This window comes from Protomyctophum bolini (assembly GCF_963924005.1).
Source record: "Protomyctophum bolini genome assembly, chromosome: 8".
NCBI classification, from domain to species: Eukaryota; Metazoa; Chordata; class Actinopteri; order Myctophiformes; family Myctophidae; genus Protomyctophum; species Protomyctophum bolini.
The window spans coordinates 22,039,413-22,059,742 of record NC_137869.1 but is presented as its reverse complement, the minus strand read 5'-3'; the positions used below and the strand labels follow the sequence as shown (position 1 = coordinate 22,059,742).

The 20,330-nt window shown below is 44.5% G+C and overlaps 1 protein-coding gene across 1 annotated transcript; it reads right to left on the bottom strand.

The window, feature by feature from the left end:
• Positions 1-10,681: 10,681 nt before the first annotated feature.
• On the bottom strand, positions 10,682-14,471 carry LOC308319758 (uncharacterized protein). Its single transcript, XM_080769940.1, has 5 exons — positions 14,442-14,471; positions 12,949-13,027; positions 12,698-12,774; positions 12,410-12,520; positions 10,682-10,796 (listed from the first exon to the last, which is right to left on the bottom strand). The coding sequence occupies exons 2-5, from the start codon at positions 12,995-12,997 to the stop codon at positions 10,710-10,712; spliced, it is 324 nt and encodes a 107-aa protein (XP_080626066.1). The 5' UTR covers positions 12,998-13,027; positions 14,442-14,471; the 3' UTR covers positions 10,682-10,709.
• Positions 14,472-20,330: the final 5,859 nt, after the last annotated feature.

The following is a 20,330-nucleotide window of genomic DNA, read 5'->3' as shown; positions in this document are numbered from 1 at the left end:
CTACATCTGACCTCTAATCTCAAACCCTTAGATCTCCATATAGATCGGCTACGTAGGGGGGCTATGTTAAAAGGCTACGTGACATAAGGACAATCGTTGCCCCCTGCGGGTAGTACCGTGGTGGTGCAAATAATAGGAACTATCCACCATTTAGGTTCTAAACACTTATTTGTAACACTTTTTAAACGTGTCACAGTGTTTAGATTATAAACAGAAGAGCATGTTTAAATGCCATGATTGCAGGCTAGTCCTGTCCGCCTCGAACGGCAGAAGGTTTCAACGGCTGGCATCGCTGTTGCCAGCCAGGGTGTTCTTGCTGGTGGTGGTTTCATATTGTGAACAAGTAGCCTAAGCACTGCAGGGTACAGTACTGTATGCATGCATACCCATGTATATATTTGTATTCCTACATGTCTCTAGTTTATATTTTGGTATGATAACTCTTCCAAATCAGTAGCTTAATGCCAGTTATCGCCAGTTATGTGACTACACCATAGACAAACTATAGGGCAAAATTATCCAAATTTCATTATGCTTTAATTAAGCATAATTGTCACAGTCAAGCTAGGGGGCTTTAGTGATTCTGAATCCATTCCAAACAAAAAACACTCCTTGGGCACATTTGGGCAAGTGCACTAAGGCCGAATTTAGGCCAAGGAGTGTTTTTTGTGCAAAACTAATGCTTGGAATGGATTCAGAAACATGAAAGTCACATGCTGCATAATGAAATTTGGGAATCTTTGCCTTACCTAGGCTATAGGTTGTCTATATAGTGTCACATATTACTGTCGATAACTGGCATTAAGCTACTGAATTGGAAGAGTTATCATACCAAAATATGAACTAGAGAGATGTAGGAATACAAAATTAAATTAAATTAAAATACGGTCACATAGGTGGTACCAAAATCTGCCTCGGACTAATAGTGCTCAGTCTCCCCTAATACTATAATACTGTGTGAATCAGGCTCACAGTCCAATAAGTCTCCAGTCTCCACCAATTGTGTTGCAGTCAATACGTTTTCTGTCACTAACCAATATGAAATTTGATAAACCAAAATGATATTCCCTTGCAATATAAACGTCCTGGAAATATGTAGGCCTACAACTGCGTGGAGATTGAGTATTTCTTAAAAACAGAAAAACAAAAGCTATTATAAGTGTAATCATTTTATGTGTTATCTGTCATTTTGATCCTAAACAACCCATCTCCAAACTACAGACAGACTGGATTGCCATGGTTAGCCCCCATGAGGAATTAGACCTTAATATGCCTTTGGAAATGTTGACATACCTGCTGTTTGTCATTTTTCATGACTTTCATCTTTTTTTATTGTAGAACCACTGTGTACAATGTAATGACTGCTCAGATTGCCAAATACAGGTCATTAATTAAAAGGGAATATTATAATTAAGGCAATGTTGCAGTGAAAAGTAGCAAGTTCACTGCCAACAGAGCATGATGGAAGAGAACTGTATACACAACATTTGCTAATGGCAATAAATGTGATTTACAGTATGTGCATGGTGAATTATTTTGAGTACACAGTAGGCCTAAGACTTGATGTGCAAGACTATGTAAATCATAAAGTGAACAGATATACAGTTATAAACTTATCAAATACTAAAGAATCACTGTGTACAAAAACATGAGCATTGTATTGGTGCTAGAGCTATATACTGTTAGTGTGCAGAAACCATTCTCTAAAGACGGATGCAGAATGTATATTTCTTAAACATGCTGCATTTCAAAGTATGCTACAAGTCATGAACATCCAGCTACTCCCCTCTGGGAGGCGCTATAGGTCAATTATGATACACCTGACACTTGAACAGACTCATTCCCAAAGCTGTTTGCCTGATATATATACCGTGTACTCTGTGTGTGTGTGTGTGTGTGTGTGTGTGTGTGTGTGTGTGTGTGTGTGTGTGTGTGTGTGTGCGTGACGCAACTTGGCCTGTTGTAGCGCCACCATGAGGCCGATTTGAAAACTGTCAAGTGGCATTTCTTCCTCAGCCTAGTGGGAATAGGCATGCACGGCTTGGGAAGCCGCTTGGAATATCCGTGGATATGTACGGTTTGGGATATCCATGGATATGCTCCTGAGGAGGAGGATTCTAAAAACGACATAAATCCTAAAGCCTTGTTTATACTTCACTGTGCAACGGTCCTATGCTGGAAAATAGCAGATATGCAAACTCACAGCACATCTCATTCAAGACACTGAACTTGCAGATCTGCCATTTTTGCCATCCAAATGCATTATATGGTTAAATGGGCCCTAAGAGATGCAGAAATTAACTAGAAAAAGTGCCCTTCTGGGCATGTCATAGAGTGGAGAATGCCATTTGGTCTAATGTCACAGAATGTACAGTGCCACGTAGAGCAGCATGATAAATGGTTTACATTGTGGGTTATTGCTTTATTTATATTTTGTGTTTCATTTTTTGATCATGCATGCGTGTTCCATTTCTGTTATTTGATGAGTGCCGTGCGCTATAATAGCGATGGACAATGAACATTATGCCACAGTATTGTTTACCTGTCGGGTGCTCTGGCCGGGGCGTGTGCAGCCTGTGACACGGACTGAGTCGGGACATTCATTTGCCAGGAAAACTCCACGCCCAAATAAAAGGTCCACCTAGATCCCATCTCTCTCTCTCGGCTCAGACAGTGCCTGCTGTCGCCGTCGCCGGAACACGCCAGCCCTCTCTCTCTCTCATGTCCTCCTAAAGTTCTCCCTACATGTTGTAGGCCAGATAAAAGTAACCCCTTATCTCTCCACGTTGTGCCGCGGATTGGACTTCTCTCCTCCTCCATACGACCCGTGGGTCCGATGTCCGCATCGCCTCCTCCACGTCGCTGAGATCGAACACTCTAGTCTGCAATGTCAACGCTCTCTATCTTCTGACTAAAGGAAAGTAACAACGCCTGTGTGCGTGTTTATCACAGTTGAAACTGCCGGGTTTGGCGAGGGCTGTCACTCATTATACGTTCTATCTGTGTGTTGAGGTGCTGGTGCCAGCCTGATGTGGTGACGGCGGTGGAGCAGCGTCGCAGAGATTTATCATTGATATGCTCGTCCTACTCCTTGCGAAAGGAAAGTAACAACGCCAGTGTGCGTGTTTATCACTGTTGAAACTGCCGGGTTTGGCGAGGGCTGTCACTCATTATACGTTCTATCTGTGTGTTGACAGCGGAGCGTCAGGACGCCCGGATAGTGGCGACGCGGAAGTCCAGGACTGGACAGTGTGGATCGGACTAAACTAAATTTGCTGTCTCGTCACGTCTGTGGCGAGGCGCTATACCCAGATCGTATTCACCACTGGACTGGACTGGTATTCCTAACCCCCTGAATCACTGACTCTCTCCCCTCTAGCTTTTACGGTGCTGCTTGCTATTTTTAAATGTGATAAATTGCCTTAATGTGTCGAATTGATTTTGCCTTAATGTGTTGAATTTAAACTGTATTTGTTTTAAAGAAAAGGGTACCCTTGCACTATCATATTGTATCGTTGAATGAATTAATATGTTTAGACTATAATAAAAAGGCTTTTGTACTTTTATACTATATCCCTATTGTGTCGTGTCATATTGCTTTGTATTGGTGTGAACTGGAGTCCGAACCTGAGTAGTAACAACTCTCCCAAAAACCTGTTACATAAGTGGCGTAGTCGGCAGGACTCCTTATTCACACCGTACAGAGCAAAATGGCCGACGAAATTGAAATACAACCTGAAAGGGCGGGCCCTAGTGTACCACGAGTAGATGGGGCCAGGTCAGAAAATGTTAATGCAAGTCAACCATTGATAAATGCAATGATGATGCCATGGTTTATGGGGTCCCATGGATCCCAAAATTTAATGGTGATCCAAGTAAAATGAGGTTTTCAGAATGGAATGGGCAGGTCCGGGCTATGCTGCGGGCACAAGGGTTGAATGAAGAACAGAAAATAGACTTTATTTTTGGAGCACTCGAAGGCGATGCAAAGCGAGAGATACGTCTATTAGACCCAGCTAGGCGTGCAACTAGCACAGCCATCCTACAGGAGCTACAGAAGCTGTATGGACAGGTAACTCCAGTAGCCCAGCTCCGTGCGCAATTCTTTAAATGTCACCAACAGGAAGGAGACACGGCTGCCGCCTACATTCTCCGGCTCCGGGAGCTATTCTCCATATGGCGAGAGCATGAACCAAATGGCTCGGCTCAAGATGAGATGACCATCCGAGACCAGCTTGTCCTGGGTTTGAGACCTAGCACAGTACAACAAGAACTCCAACGCCAGGTTCGTAGAAACCCTACATTGTCCTTCAGTGAAGTGTGTAGTGAAGCTCGAGCATTGGAAGCCGAACAGAGGATGGAGTCTGCATGCGCAGCGCGTGTCTCAGTGCCTCCACCACAAGAGACCCCAGCAGCTCCTAGTTTAAACGAGTGGAGAGAGACTGTAAGAGCTGAACTTAGGAAAGAAATGAAAGACCAAATATCTGTTCTAACTGAAACTCTGAAAGACGAAATTAAACGGCAACTTTCCCCACAGAATGCCCCAGAAGAGTACAGACGCTCTACTGTACGAGGGAGAGTTCAGGAGGGTCGTTATTCACCCTCCCCTGGACGACACCAGGCTTTCGAATGGGACCAACAGGGCCAGCCCATTTGTAGAGGCTGTGGACAGGCAGGCCACATCCAGAGGCGCTGCCCACAGGAGAGGAGGCATTTAAACTAATAGCCCCAGCCACTGGAAGCCAAGTGGTTGGGGAGGGGAACCAGGGGAACCGAGCAGAGGAGAACGCTATTATTGGTACGTGTCCAGGGGTGGAAATAGCTGTTGCAGGGGTTAAATTACCCTGCTTGCTCGATACAGGTTCACAAGTAACATTGTTCAGTGAATCCTTCTTTAAAAAAATGGCTCGGGGGGGAACAGACACGGGACCCACAGGATCTGTACTGGCTGACCCTAAAAGCTGCCAATGGCCTACGGATCCCCTATACCGGGTACGCCCTCTTGGATTTCACAGTGGGAGGGGTCACTGTGTCCGGTAAGGGGGTCATCATTGTCAAAGACGAGTGCCTGAATGCTGAGAAGGGCATTCTGGGAATGAATGTGATCTCACACTTCTGGAAAGAACTGTTCCAGGGAGTCCACCCAGGGCTGACGGCATTTGGTGCTACCATGTCCCGGCAGGCCAAAGGTGAGTGGGAACGTGCCTTCGCCGTCTGCCAGAGGGTGTCGCAGGCTGAACCATCAGATGGACAGGTTGGAGTGGCCCGGTTGACCCGCCAAGACCCAGTCTACATCCCTCCCAACAGTGAGATGGTGTTATGGACACACCTGTACGGGACAAGGTCCAGGTCTGACTTCTGCGCTCTGGTGGAGGGCCCAGAGAGAGATGATGAATGGCAGGTGGCCCGGTCCGTTGCTTGGGTGGTGAAAGGACGCCTCCCCATAAGGATACGCAACGTGAACCCTTACCCCATCTTAATACCTCAACGACGCCCCCTTGCTAACATCTTCCAGGTCGATGCAAGCCAGGTGCGGGGTGAGAAGGACCTGGTGTTGAAGGCTTCAGACCCAGGGGTAGTGGAAGTTGATGTCCAGGTGAACCAGGTCGCCACAGAAGACCAGCACCCAGTCCACCTGCTGAAAGGCGATGGGCTGTCCGCAGAGCAGCAACAGACGATGGATTCCCTGCTGCAGCGATGGAAGGCTGCCTTTGCAGCAGGAGACGAGGACTTCGGACAGACTGATGCAGTCCTCCATTCAATCCCCACAGGCTCAGCACCACCCAGCAGGGAGCGCTACAGGCCGATCCCACCAAGCCTCTACCCAGAGCTGAGAGGGCTCCTCCAAAACATGTTGGACACCGAGGTCATCAAGGAAAGCTCCAGCCCTTGGGCGGCACCGATTGTCCTTGTGAAGAAGAAGGATGGGTCATGGCGCTTTTGCGTGGACTACAGGAAGCTCAACGCTCTCACCCACAAAGACGCCTACCCCCTACCGAGGATAGAAGAATCCCTCACCTGTCTAAAACAAGCGGCCTGGTACTCCACTCTCGATCTCGCCAGTGGGTTCTGGCAGGTGGACGTTGACCCGAAGGACCGAGAGAAGACTGCATTTACTACCCCCATGGGCCTCTACGAGTTCCAGAGGATGCCTTTCGGCCTATGCAACGCCCCAGCGACGTTCCAACGCCTGATGCAGCGGTGCCTGGGGGGGCACGTCAATGAGTCTCTCCTAATCTATTTGGACGATGTGATAGTCTATTCTCCGGATTTCGACACCCACATTGAACACCTGGAGCAGGTCTTCAAAAAGCTGGTAGCCCATGGCCTGAAGCTACAACCCAAGAAATGCCACCTGTTCCAGAGGAAGGTAACCTACCTTGGTCATGTCATCTCCAGTGAGGGGATCTCCACTGACCCTGGAAAGACCGCTGTCGTAAAGGACTGGGCCGTCCCTTCAACTGTCAGCCAGGTACGCTCATTCCTGGGGTTCGTGGGGTACTACAGGAGGTACATTAAGGGCTTCTCCAAGGTAGCTGCACCCCTTAACGCCCTCCTAGTAGGCACAGCCAGTTTACAGAAGGGGAGAAGCATCGATTGGACTCCGGACTGCCAGACGGCGTTCGATGCCCTGAAGACTGCTCTGGTGAGTGCTCCAATTTTGGCCTATGCCGACTTCTCAAAGCCCTTTACCCTCTATACTGATGCTAGCCTAGGGGGTTTGGGGGCCGTACTATCACAAGTACAGGATGGCAAAGAGAGGGTAGTTGCCTATGCCAGCAGAAGTTTGATTCCAACAGAAAGAAATGACCAAAACTACAGTTCCTTCAAACTAGAGTTTTTGGCCCTCAAGTGGGCCGTCACAGAAAAGTTTAAGGACTACTTATGGGGCAATAAGTTCCTGGCCTTTACCGACAACAACCCCCTTGTCCATTTGGACACAGCACGCTTAGGGGCTGTTGAACAGCGCTGGGCAGCACAGCTGGCAAATTTTGACTTTGAACTGAAATACCGCCCAGGTACTGCCAACCGTAACGCTGATATCTTGTCCAGGTTACCGCAGGAGACTGGATTTGTCCAAGCCGCAGCGGCTGCAGTGGAATTGGAGGCAACCCCGGAAATGGAAGACCAGTGGAAAAACTGGCAGGATGGAGACCAAACCCTGGCCCAAGTGAAGGAGTGGGTTGCAGGAGAACACCTCCCAGGAGCGGAGGAAAGGAAGGACAGCCTGCCTGTGGTAAGACGCCTCTTGCGAGAATGGAGTCGCCTACACATCCAGGAAGGTGTGTTGAAGAGGAGAGCGCAAGAGCGCAACACCGGTTTGAACTTGGCTCAAATTGTGGTACCCTCAAGCAAGACCAAGGAGCTGTGGGAGAAGTACCACAACTCCTCAGGCCACATGGGAGTGGCCAAAATTGAAGCCCTACTGAGGAAGACCTTCTACTGGCCAGGGATGATTACTGACCTGCAGGAATGGGGGTCCCAGTGCGCAAGTTGTGTCCAACAGAAACGTGGTCCAGAGGTAAGGGCGCCTTTGGTGCCAATTCTCACATCTTACCCCATGGAAACTGTCTCAATTGATTACTTATCTCTTGGCCGTCATGGCGACACTTACCCTTACCTGTTGGTTATGACTGACTTATTCTCAAAGTATGGGTGGGCCATCCCTACGAAAGACCAGACAGCGGCCACTACTACCCGGGTTCTCTGGCGCCACCTCATCCAGGCGTGGGGGTGCCCAGAACGGATCCTGTCTGACCAGGGGGCAGCGTTCGAGTCAAACCTGGTAGCACAGCTGTGCAGCCTCTACGGATGCTCCAAGATCCGAACTACACCCTACAGGCCTCAAGGGAACGGGGCCTGTGAAAGGTTTAACAAGACTATTTTGTCTCTCTTAGGAACGCTGAGTCAGGTTGACCAAGCACACTGGCCAGATCACTTGCCGACTCTGCTCCAGATGTACAACAACACCACCCACGAGACCACCGGACTGACCCCGCACTATGTCATGTTTGGTCGACATGCCCGCCTGCCTGTGGAAACGGTCGTAGGAGCACCGGCGCTGACCCAAAGACATGACCTAGAAGGCTGGGTCCATCAACACAACCAAACACTGCAGAGAGTCTACAAACAGGTTGCAGTTAAGACCAGAGAAAACAGAATGAGGGACAAGGATAGGTATGATGAGAGAGCAAAACACCTACCCTTGCTGCCCGGAGAAAGAGTGCTCTTACGCAACTTCCGCCGCAGAGAGCAAGGCAAGCTGGCACCCCACTGGCAGCCCCAACCCTATGTGGTTCTCGACCAATCACGCCCCGGCGTGCCAGTCTTCCAGATCAGGCCAGAAGGGAAGGAAGGACCTGTTAGGACAATCCACCGGAATCACCTTCGACCATGCCCTTTCAACCCCCCTGAAGTGGTACAACAAGCCCCAGAGACTGAAACAATGCCCTCTTACCCAAATGAACACTTTAGGCCAATATTGTTACCTCTGACCTTTGTGCCCACAGCATCTACAGGCCCAAGAGAAGGTGACCCAGCAACCCCGCCTATAGATCAAGATGATGGACAAGAGCAGGAACACGAAGTACCTTTGCGACGGTCACAGCGACCCAATAGGGGTAGGCCTCCAAACAGGTACGGTGACTAGACGTTGTCGGGACGACAACGGACAAAGGGGGGAGGTGTGTCATAGAGTGGAGAATGCCATTTGGTCTAATGTCACAGAATGTACAGTGCCACGTAGAGCAGCATGATAAATGGTTTACATTGTGGGTTATTGCTTTATTTATATTTTGTGTTTCATTTTTTGATCATGCATGCGTGTTCCATTTCTGTTATTTGATGAGTGCCGTGCGCTATAATAGCGATGGACAATGAACATTATGCCACAGTATTGTTTACCTGTCGGGTGCTCTGGCCGGGGCGTGTGCAGCCTGTGACACGGACTGAGTCGGGACATTCATTTGCCAGGAAAACTCCACGCCCAAATAAAAGGTCCACCTAGATCCCATCTCTCTCTCTCGGCTCAGACAGTGCCTGCTGTCGCCGTCGCCGGAACACGCCAGCCCTCTCTCTCTCTCATGTCCTCCTAAAGTTCTCCCTACATGTTGTAGGCCAGATAAAAGTAACCCCTTATCTCTCCACGTTGTGCCGCGGATTGGACTTCTCTCCTCCTCCATACGACCCGTGGGTCCGATGTCCGCATCGCCTCCTCCACGTCGCTGAGATCGAACACTCTAGTCTGCAATGTCAACGCTCTCTATCTTCTGACTAAAGGAAAGTAACAACGCCTGTGTGCGTGTTTATCACAGTTGAAACTGCCGGGTTTGGCGAGGGCTGTCACTCATTATACGTTCTATCTGTGTGTTGAGGTGCTGGTGCCAGCCTGATGTGGTGACGGCGGTGGAGCAGCGTCGCAGAGATTTATCATTGATATGCTCGTCCTACTCCTTGCGAAAGGAAAGTAACAACGCCAGTGTGCGTGTTTATCACTGTTGAAACTGCCGGGTTTGGCGAGGGCTGTCACTCATTATACGTTCTATCTGTGTGTTGACAGCGGAGCGTCAGGACGCCCGGATAGTGGCGACGCGGAAGTCCAGGACTGGACAGTGTGGATCGGACTAAACTAAATTTGCTGTCTCGTCACGTCTGTGGCGAGGCGCTATACCCAGATCGTATTCACCACTGGACTGGACTGGTATTCCTAACCCCCTGAATCACTGACTCTCTCCCCTCTAGCTTTTACGGTGCTGCTTGCTATTTTTAAATGTGATAAATTGCCTTAATGTGTCGAATTGATTTTGCCTTAATGTGTTGAATTTAAACTGTATTTGTTTTAAAGAAAAGGGTACCCTTGCACTATCATATTGTATCGTTGAATGAATTAATATGTTTAGACTATAATAAAAAGGCTTTTGTACTTTTATACTATATCCCTATTGTGTCGTGTCATATTGCTTTGTATTGGTGTGAACTGGAGTCCGAACCTGAGTAGTAACAACTCTCCCAAAAACCTGTTACATATGGGCACAGGTCTCCACCAGGAGGATAGGAGAGTGTGTGATGTTTGGCAAAATGTTTAGGAGTAATTTAAACATGTGTGTGTGTGTGTGTGTGTGTATTCTATATATATATATATATATATATATATATATATATATATATATATAAAATTAATTATCATCATTAAGAATTGGCTTTTCTGCGTTTATTGATAGTATCAAGTGAAGATGGACATGCAGGAAAGAGGGAGAGAGAGAAGGGGAGAGACATGCAGCAAAGCCTGCAAAGGTCATCATGAACAGGACTCGAACACACGACACACTGTCAGGCCAAAGTCTATTATGTGGCATGCGCCTGGACGGTCTGGACCACTTGGCACCCCGATGCTTATACACCCTCCACCTCGTGCAGAAAATAATTCCTCAATCAATTAAGGAATGTAAAATATGGTAGAAGGGAATGCTTCCTGCAGTGGCAGAATGGACTGTTCTGCATGTGATGTCTAAATAACATGTTTTGGAGAGCACAACTATGAGTGAGAAGTTTTTATCGATATTATGGTCAATTGATAATTAATTGTGCAAACTTTAACAATGCATATAGGCGCCAGCATTGCATATCAGTCAAATCTTCACATTACCACTTGAGGCTGAGCTCTCAATCTCTTCAACACTATACCTTCTTTCTTCTTTCGTGTATCGTCGTCATATGTCCAGCTCAGTGTCACAAAGCCACGCTCTTGTCTCTGGTCCCACGTGGAAGAGGCAAGCCTCTAACGGAGGTCTGTAGGCCTACAGAGGACAGGAGGTGATTATATGGTCAGCAGTCTGCTCGGGCTCGCCACACAGTAAACTCGCATCCCTAGTCAAAAAGTCCAATAGGATATTTTCTTATAGGATTATAATCCTATAAAAAAATGACTTTTTCTATGGGAAAAAATGACTTTTTCTATGGGATTATTATCCTATAAGAAATTATCCAATAGGATTTGTTCCAAATTCTTATAGGATTTTTTAATTGGATTTCCAATAGGACTTTTTCTATGGGATTATTATCCTATAAGAAATTATCCAATAGGATTTGTTCCAAATTCTTATTTAGGATTTTTTAATTGGATTTCCAATAGGACTTTTTCTATGGGATTATTATCCTATAAGAAATTATCCAAAAGGATTTGTTCCAAAATCTTATAGGATTTTTTTTCTCATAGGATTTACTTCTATAGGATTATTATCCAATAAGAAATCCAATAGGATCCCATTTGATTCTTGTACTGGAATCCTACTGGATTCCTCTGCTGGATTCCTATAGGATTCCTAGACTATAATCCAATAGAATTCTGAAAAGAAATTCTGAAAGAAATGAAAGCAAACACAATCGAACAGTAGGCTAATTTATTTCAGTTTCAGAGAGATAGAAATGTCATTAAATAGGACTGTAGACTAATATGCATGTCAAACTGGGGGTCCTTGAAATTCTGTTTTTTTTTTTAATTTAAGCTGTATGCAATACTTGCCATTAATATAGTGGTTGCAACTGTATTAATTGATTGCCCGATTGAGTCCCGTGGTGGGAGTTCTGCTCTGGTTTTTGTCAATATTAAGTAGTTCCGGTCATTCCGGGGGCACTGGAGCCATGCAGTAAAAGTAAATTAATCCACAAAACTAACAATTTTTATTGTTGACCTTTTTAAAATATTAGTTTGACTTTGACCCCTCTATCACATGGAACTATCTTTTGGGCGTAGTGATACGGACACAAAAAACATAGTTCCGTGTGATAGAGGGGTAAACAATTTTGCACTAATATTTTAGAACAATAGAAATGATGTTGTGGATTAATTTACTTTTAATGCGTGGCCCCAGTGCCCCCCCACAAAATGACCGGAACTTAATATTTCACAAAAACAGAGCAGAACTCCCACCACGGGACTCAATCAGGCAATCAATGAATACAGTTGCAACCACTATATTAATGGCAAGTATTTCATACAGCTAAAGTTTAAAAAAATCTGAACGATCCCTTTAAAGTTCTTCTCTGTGAAACAACATTATAATGGTCAACAACACACTTGACTGTTTTTGACACTTTGACAGTCTTTCAGGATTTCTAAAACAAAATGTACACTCCAGAATTAGAAGAGGCCCAGTCCAGGGGCAAAGTCCTTGCTTTTTAGCTGACTCTCAAGTGGCCATCCAGACATAGAGAGAGAACACTGACTCCTACGTACATGCTACTCGTAGATGGAGTTGTACACTCTTTTTACTGTGACAGGAAGTTTGCCTGCATCCTTCAATTTCAGAACAACACACTCCAAAAAGGTCAGTGTCTTTTTCAGTCCTTTAGGGTACTGGATTCTGAGTCCCAGTGCCATTGAGATGTCCACACTTTCCTCTGTGATTACCTGGTCATCCATCGACAGCATAATGTGGTCATATTTCATGGGGTGACCCTCCCTGCAGCCTTTCAGCATCATCTTTGGTGTCGACATTTCAGTGCTGGTCTGAGCTAGGCCCTGGGGAGAGGGAATACCATTAACCATCAGGCAAACACACACCCTCTGGCTAGTCTCCTGCAGAGCCACTGTGTCAAAAACAGAAACAACCATTTGATAATATAAAAACTAATGCAATAATAAAATGTGGTTCAATTACATAGTGCTTCTCCCACTAGTGAACGGTTCATGGCTCACCTCAACTTCAAACGGAAACTCTGGTTTCTCCTTGAATAGTACAGGCAAGAGCAGAATTGCTGCTTCCAATTGGAGGCCTTCATAAAAAAATATACAATAAGTTATTATAATAATGTTATTTTCATAATCCTTTAAAATCACGAGAACAAATGTCAGTCAAGTAGTGAGTGAGTGAGTGATTCAGGGTGCTACTGCCATCAGTCAGTTTTTGTTACTTGAAAATCTAGTTCAAATTAGATTCTGGCAATTACCTTTTTTCTGCCATCGCAGCGAGCTTATTGAGGATTTGTTTGTCCACATCAATGTGATATCTCTCAGATCCCAAGCGAGCTTTAGAAGGCAAAGTAGAAGAAACATGTATAAAATATAGTCATAACTCATGCAATTAAATAAGGAGACAATTGACACATTATTGTACTTACTATTTTGGATAGTCAGTCTGAGACATGGGAACTCCAAGAGCCATTTTGATTTTTGCAACGTGCCGTAAAACAAGATGTGAGGGGGAGCGCTTGTTTAATAGAATCTTACCTGCGCAGGTAAGACACCCAAAGAAGAGGCCGACGCCCTAGGGAGGGAGGGACGCTATTAAACAAGCACTCCCCCTCACATCTTGTTTTACGGCACGTTGCAAAAATCAAAATGGCGGCTCGATATTGTCACTCTTGGAATATTTTGGACAGAAAGTAGCTCATAACATCTCTACGGGGGACTTTTATGATAAACAAGAGACACCAGATTGAAAGAGGATAATTCAAGCTTGGACTGCAGCTGCAAAGTTGGTGAGTTTAACGTCATTTAAGACCAGGAGATCACAAACCAAAAAACATGCATAGGAAGTTGATGGAGGTTATTGCAACTCTGGATTCAGCCCATTGTAAAAAAATCTAGAGTTGCAAATTGCGGCTACTAAATGTATTACTATTCTGGTCATCTTTATGTAAACACATCTTCATACCAATACATCACTTTCATACCAATACAACAACAAGTTATACATAACATAAAATAAATAAATACATACTGGTAGATAAGTACTAGAGCAACTAACTTAACATTATATTACTCATGTTGGCTATTCAACATAATATCTGGTCTCAAGCCCAATTTTGCACCAGTGATTCCCAGAGGAGATTTGTGGTATTAATTCAAAATTAATCAGGACATTTCACAAAGTTTCAAGGAAAATAGCTATAGCCAATCTACAAACTCACAGCCTATTGCAATGCAATTGGCTTGCAATGCAATGTTATGAGCTTGAGGATTGGCCATTTTCGAATAGCCAAAGTATAACATAGTGGTCTAACAGATTCTTTGCTATTTTACCTGTACCCCGGCCCAGGCCCCACTTTGAGAACCGCAATGCCCTACTATAGTCTACTTGGCAGCCCATGGAGCCCCATTGTGAACCCGGACATGTTGAGTACACCAAGGTTTTGTTAGAAATGTTGAGTATGGGTCCCCAGCATGTAAATTAATAATGGGCCTGCCCTGATATCGTTGGGCAACTGCACCCGAAGATAGTTAAAGCCTGTGTTTTTCCCAAATGGAAGGCTTATATTAAAAATACTCAATATCCATAAACAAGTCTTCAAAGCAACCACACCAAAACACGGTACAAAATAGCCCCTCCTCCGCGGTTCCATGTGTTAAACTTATGGGACAAGTATAAGTATGCAAACAAATAGCAAATCACCTAAATAAAGTTTCCCCTGTGCCATTTAATAAACAGTTAAACACTCACCTCAAAAAACGCTGAATAAACTGCTGAAAGTGGGAGTCCATCAGGCATCAGTCCAAGACGTGACGCAGTTTATATTATTTCCTCTTCTGAAAAGTTCAAATCTCGCGCTAAGTACAGTCGGTGTACGCTTGTCAAAAACGAACAGATCTACAAGCTCACTCCGCGTTGCGACGCGACGAGTTGTTAGCTTGTAGATCTTAACATGAAACCGTGACGTAGTGTCAACCAATAACAAACAAAGAGACCGTTTACGTCTTGCTTGAATCACGACAGTTTTCTGAGAAATTCTAGACCGAGGTGTGTGTGTGCGCGCGCACGCGTATCACCCCATCTCCCATAAATTCCATCCATAGTAACACCAGCGCCTGTGTGTGTGTGTGTGTGTGTGTGTGTGTGTGTGTGTGTGTGTGTGTGTGTGTGTGTGTGTGTGTATCACTCCCATTGTAACAATAAGCAATATTTTATATATATATATATATATATATATATATATATATATATATATATATATATATATATATATATATATACACACACACACACACACACACACACATAATATAGGCCTAATATAATTGAAGGTCGCAATTATATTATTATTATATGATTATCGAAGGTTAACTATAGAATCGTACATCACCCAAAATCCCCATACATGGGGAAAACCCACATTGTGCCCAGGTCTCGTCACAGCATTATGACATCATCAGGGATGATAGTAAATCAGGGATTATATAGTAAATGCGACCTGCTATGGAGATCCTGATGTCATCAATATTAATATATGGATATATGTCAGAACCTGTTCTGACATTATGTTGATCGTTCCCCATCCGTCCTTCCTCTTCGATGTCTCCCTTTGATCTGATACCTGTCCATTCAAACTATAGACGGGCCTGCTCCAAAGTTATGAGTGCAGCCGCACCCGGCAGCCGGCGAAAACTAGAGTTCTAAACAGGCCTGAAAATGAAGTCCCGGCCCTACCTGTGCCCTCAATGCCTGTTCACTCAAGACACTGCCCCTGCTGCCACCCTCCAGATCTCCATATTTGGAGCTGACCTGTTCTAACATTCCATATGTTGATCTGACCTCATCAAACATGTACACTCAAGACACACTCCATATATGGCCAGTGCACACGACCTCGCCCTCAGGCGTCTTACTGGATTATATAGTTGCGACCGTAGGCCACAGAGCACCGTTGTATTTGTTCTACATTTTAAAAAAATGCTACATTTGTTTTAATGGGGATGATTTTTTTATAAGCAAACACACTTATATTTCCAATAGGCTTGACTTGAATGATTTTGTTTAAAGGCTTTGGCTGTTGGAAAATAATCCTATAGGGTTCTGTTGAAACAGAACAGGTTCAAATGGAACTTCAGACAATCCTATTGGAGTTTCTGAAGTTCCAATATAATCCTATAGGGTGCTGTTGGAACTTTGGACATGGCTCCAGGTTCAATTGGAACTTCAGAAAATCCTACTGGAGTTTCTGCAGTTTCAATGGAATCCTATTGAAACTTTGAAAAATCCTGTTGGACTTTCCAAAGTTGGATATACCGGTAACCCAATAAGATCCTATTGGCACTTTGGAAAATCCAATTGGATTTTATAAAGTGCTGACACAATCCTATAGGATTGTGTTGGACACACCCACAACACCAGAGGGAGTGCAACAAACCATGTACAACCCAGATTCGGCACAAACAAGGGACTAAATTCTTTTCGCTCCTATGCTACCAAAATGTGGAACGCCCTACCAACAGTCATTAAGACATGTGAATCCCTTGGCTCCTTCAAAACTGCTCTCAAAGGGCACCTACGGATGGCTGCAATTCGAAACTGGCCTCTGTAAAAGCTGAATTTTTATCTGGATTGTACTATGTTTTTGTATGGACGTGGTGTTGGGTGCCTGCACATATGCACACATGGCATCAACGCATGGTGTTGTGTGCAGGCGCCCTACACTCTGTCTTTGTACTATGGATTGTACTATGTTTTTGTATGGACGTGGTGTTGGGTGCCTGCACATATGCACACATGGCATCAACGCATGGTGTTGTGTGCAGGCGCCCTACACTCTGTCTTTCGTTTTCTTTTCTTTTATCCCCCTGTTCCCCTCACTGTATATATATTTTTTTCCCTTTTCGCTTCCTATATGATGAATTCCTGTTCTGTTCTTTAACTACATAGAAGTGTCTATTTGTTTGTCTCTAAATGTTTTGATGAATTGAACAATGTGGACCCTGTTGTAAACAAGTGTAAGGCTTAATTGGGTCGTCCACTCACAGTTAACAGTCTTTGTATTGAGTTTGTGCTTGAAATGTACTGTAATTCTGCAAACTGTTAATAAAGATTTCAATCAATCAATCATATGTGTAAAAATCCAATAGGATTCCTATAGGATTTCAAAATCCTGTAGGATCCTATTGGACATTTCGAAGATCCTATAGGACTTTTTGACTAGGGATGCTGCGCAGTCTGCCAGGCCCCACACTACCGGCAGCCGGCAGGAATACAACACGTGCATTGCGCCAGAAGAGCTGTGTTGAGGTCGTGGGGTGGTTTGAAAATGAATGGGTAAAAGTAGGCAAAGAGAAAATAAAGAAAATGTATTTGATGGAGGACACAAAAATGAAGTGAGGGGCGCTAATATATTAAAGTCTTGATTAGGTGATGTAAAACAAAGGGTGCAAACACAAACATTAAACGCCATTATCAATAAAGAGACAATATGAGTAATGAGGCACATTATGAATAAATGTCCTGCATAAAAATTAGGCCCATATATGGGAATACATATGGAGATCGCCGATGTCATCAATATTGGCAACTCTACATCTGACCTCAAATATAATGTTCTCTTGTTTTCTGGTGTTAGGGTCTCTGAGCTGTTGTTCAGTGGACCCCACAACATGAAGCTGACTGAACCTGCACAGGGTCGGTCGGTCTGTCTGTCTGTCTGTCTGTCTGTCTGTCTGTCTGTCTGTCTGTCTGTCTGTCTGTCTGTCTGTCTGTCTGTCTGTCTGTCTGTCTGTCTGTCTGTCTGTCTGTCTGTCTGTCTGTCTGTCTGTCTGTCTGTCTGTCTGTCTGTCTGTCTGTCTGTCTGTCTGTCTGTCTGTCTGTCTGTCTGTCTGTCTGTCTGTCTGTCTGTCTGTCTGTCTGTCCGTCCGTCCGTCCGTCCGTCCGTCCGTCCGTCCGTCCGTCCGTCCGTCCGTCCGTCCGTCCGTCCGTCCGTCTGTAACAAACAAACAAACAAACAAAAACATGTTTATATTACTCCTAAACATTGTGCCAAACATCACACACACTCCTATCCTCCTGGTGGAGACCTGTGCCCAGAAGGGCACTTTTTCTAGTTTGTAGGTCTACTGAATTTCTTATTTTTATCCATCATCAGATAAAGATAATTATGCACAACCTTACACACTGAGTCCAATGCTTAGGACGCAAAGCCCACCACCATTGGCCAAAGCACTCAATTCAAAATTCTATTTTCGAACAGGCATAGCTCATGAACCGTTTGACCGTCTGCAATAAAGCTTCGATAAACATATGCGTATCCTCATGCCGAACAACTTTCGTGGACTTTGACCTCTGACCTCTTCACGGAGTACTGCTTTCTGCTTTCCCCACTGGGACATTTTTTAATTCAAAGCAATAGTTTAGTATAAGTAACCAATTACGGTAACCATGTATTAATTACTGTAAGGCCTACTTAGTTCACCATTTTGTTTGTACTTGGTGCCACCTTTTGGAGGGACAAGTCAACTTTATTGTTGACTTGTCCCTTGTCTTACAGACATGAAAACTCCTGTTCATTAAACATGTTTGTTTTCTCAGTGCGGCCACATATGAGTCGGACCTTCGCTGTGTCATTGTCAGTGTCTCAAACGGTGGGTGAAACTACACCTGTTGTTTACTACCTGTTTACTACTGCACCATATTTCACATTCCATCAGTGATACAGACAAAAACAAAAACAATAAGGGACCAAGTCCCTTATTGGGACTGGCTTGGTCCCTTGAAAATCTAAATACAAAATACGGTAGCACTAGAAATGTAAACCTTTTGCGATCTGGAAGAAATACATCGGATAGAGAAAATATTGCAGGAAAGGATGTGGTTTCAGTTATTGTGTTAGTGACGGATACTGTATGCCTTAAACTAGGTAGGCCTATATAACTCTGTCTCGTGGAACTAAAGCCAATCCATTTAAGACTCTCATTGACCCCTTCCTTAAACCCGCCACCTTGTCTAATTAAAGTTAGCTGATTTTCATGCCTGTGCTATGGGGCCGTGAGGCATGAATAGAGTCCTTAATGATTAAGGACTCTGTGTCCACTCCACAGTAGTCTGCTGTCTGAAGAAAAAAGGAGCAAATCACAACAAACATGCTGTAAAACTGATGCTAGATATTGTTCTCAAACAAGATTTATCAGTATTACATTATTGATCAATTTGCATTTTCATGTCACAGAAGGCACTGAATTAATTTGTGTATACTTGAGGTTATTGCCTGCATGACTCACTTGACTCCCAATAAATTAACCTTTCTCCTGAGTCCTTCCAACTTCCTCTGGTATTAAAGACCTGTTTCTACTCATGGAATGCTGGGGGCCTCAGCCTCTTCCAGAGAAGCAGAGAAAAGGAAAAGATGGAGACTGCAAGCCAGACGGAGACAACACAAAGAGATGACAGACAGACAGACAGACAGACAGACAGACAGACAGACAGACAGACAGACAGACAGACTGTGTGTGTGTGTGTGTGTGTGTGTGTGTGTGTGTGTGTGTGTGTGTGTGTGTGTGTGTGTGTGTGTGTGTGTGTGTGTGTGTGTGTGTGTGTGTGTGTGTGTGTGTGTGTGTGTGTGTGTGTGTGTGTGTGTGTGCGTGCGTGCGTGCGTGCGTGCGAGCGAGCGCGTGCGTGCGTGTGTATACATACTGCACAGTATACACCTGATCTTACTGAGTAGCCAGCTGAGTAGCAGAGTCAGCTGTAAACATCCATCATCATGGCAGAAACCTGGTTCTGGATATGGAATTTCCTTTGGGATCAATACAGTTTGTTTACCCCACACAGCGATCAGATACACTTCTGAAGTGATAATGATATGAAAAGCTACTCAACAACATGAGTGGTGCTGCTGGGCTCTGAGGGCATCTATAAAAAGAACTTTCCCATTTCCCAGCAGCTCCCTTCTTCCAGCAAATCTGTTCTCTCGCAAGAAGCTTTTGGCTGCTCTGGTTGCTGTTACAAAATGATACAAATCTGGCTTCTTGTCTTATAGGCTCTTCCAAATAATCTGCAGCTAGGCTAGCTATATATGATAGAAATTATGTTATAATAAATTACATGTCTGTATACAACATTATGGATTGTCATATTAAAACATTATTATTTAAACATATTGATAGACTTATTATAATACATAACATATCTTGACATATTACACATACAGCCTATGAGAGAGAGAGAGAGAGAGAGAGAGAGAGAGAGAGAGAGAGAGAGAGGGGGAAGAAAAGAAAAGAAAAGAAAAGAAAAGAAAAGAAAAGAAAAGAAAAGAAAAGAAAAGAAAAGAAAAGAAAAATATAAGTATAGCCTACAAAGATGCATTCACTCACAACTGAGTGAAACCGGTGGCCATTAGGACCATGTGGAGTGGGCATGGATGTGGGTCGCTCGGCAGATCGTCCCTGTACAGCGCGCGTGTGTGTGTGTGTGTGTGTGTGTGTGTGTGTGTGTGTGTGTGTGTGTGTGTGTGTGTGTGTGTGTGTGTGTGTGTGTGTGTGTGTGTGTGCGTGCGTGCGTGCGTGTGTAGACTGTAGAATAGAGAGTACTATAGTTAGGAGTGGACGCACACGCGGCACACCACATAGTGATCTG

Bases quoted from the DNA above. Each gene is read 5' to 3' on its own strand.
- LOC308319758 (XM_080769940.1), bottom strand. From the start codon at position 12,997: ATGTGGACAAACAAATCCTCAATAAGCTCGCTGCGATGGCAGAAAAAA. The intron at 12,521-12,697 runs GTGAGCCATGAA...CCCTCTCCCCAG, and splicing joins AGTTTCCGTTTGAAGTTGAG to GGCCTAGCTCAGACCAGCAC. The intron at 10,797-12,409 runs GTAATCACAGAG...TGTCCTCTGTAG, and splicing joins TGCTGTCGATGGATGACCAG to GCCTACAGACCTCCGTTAGA.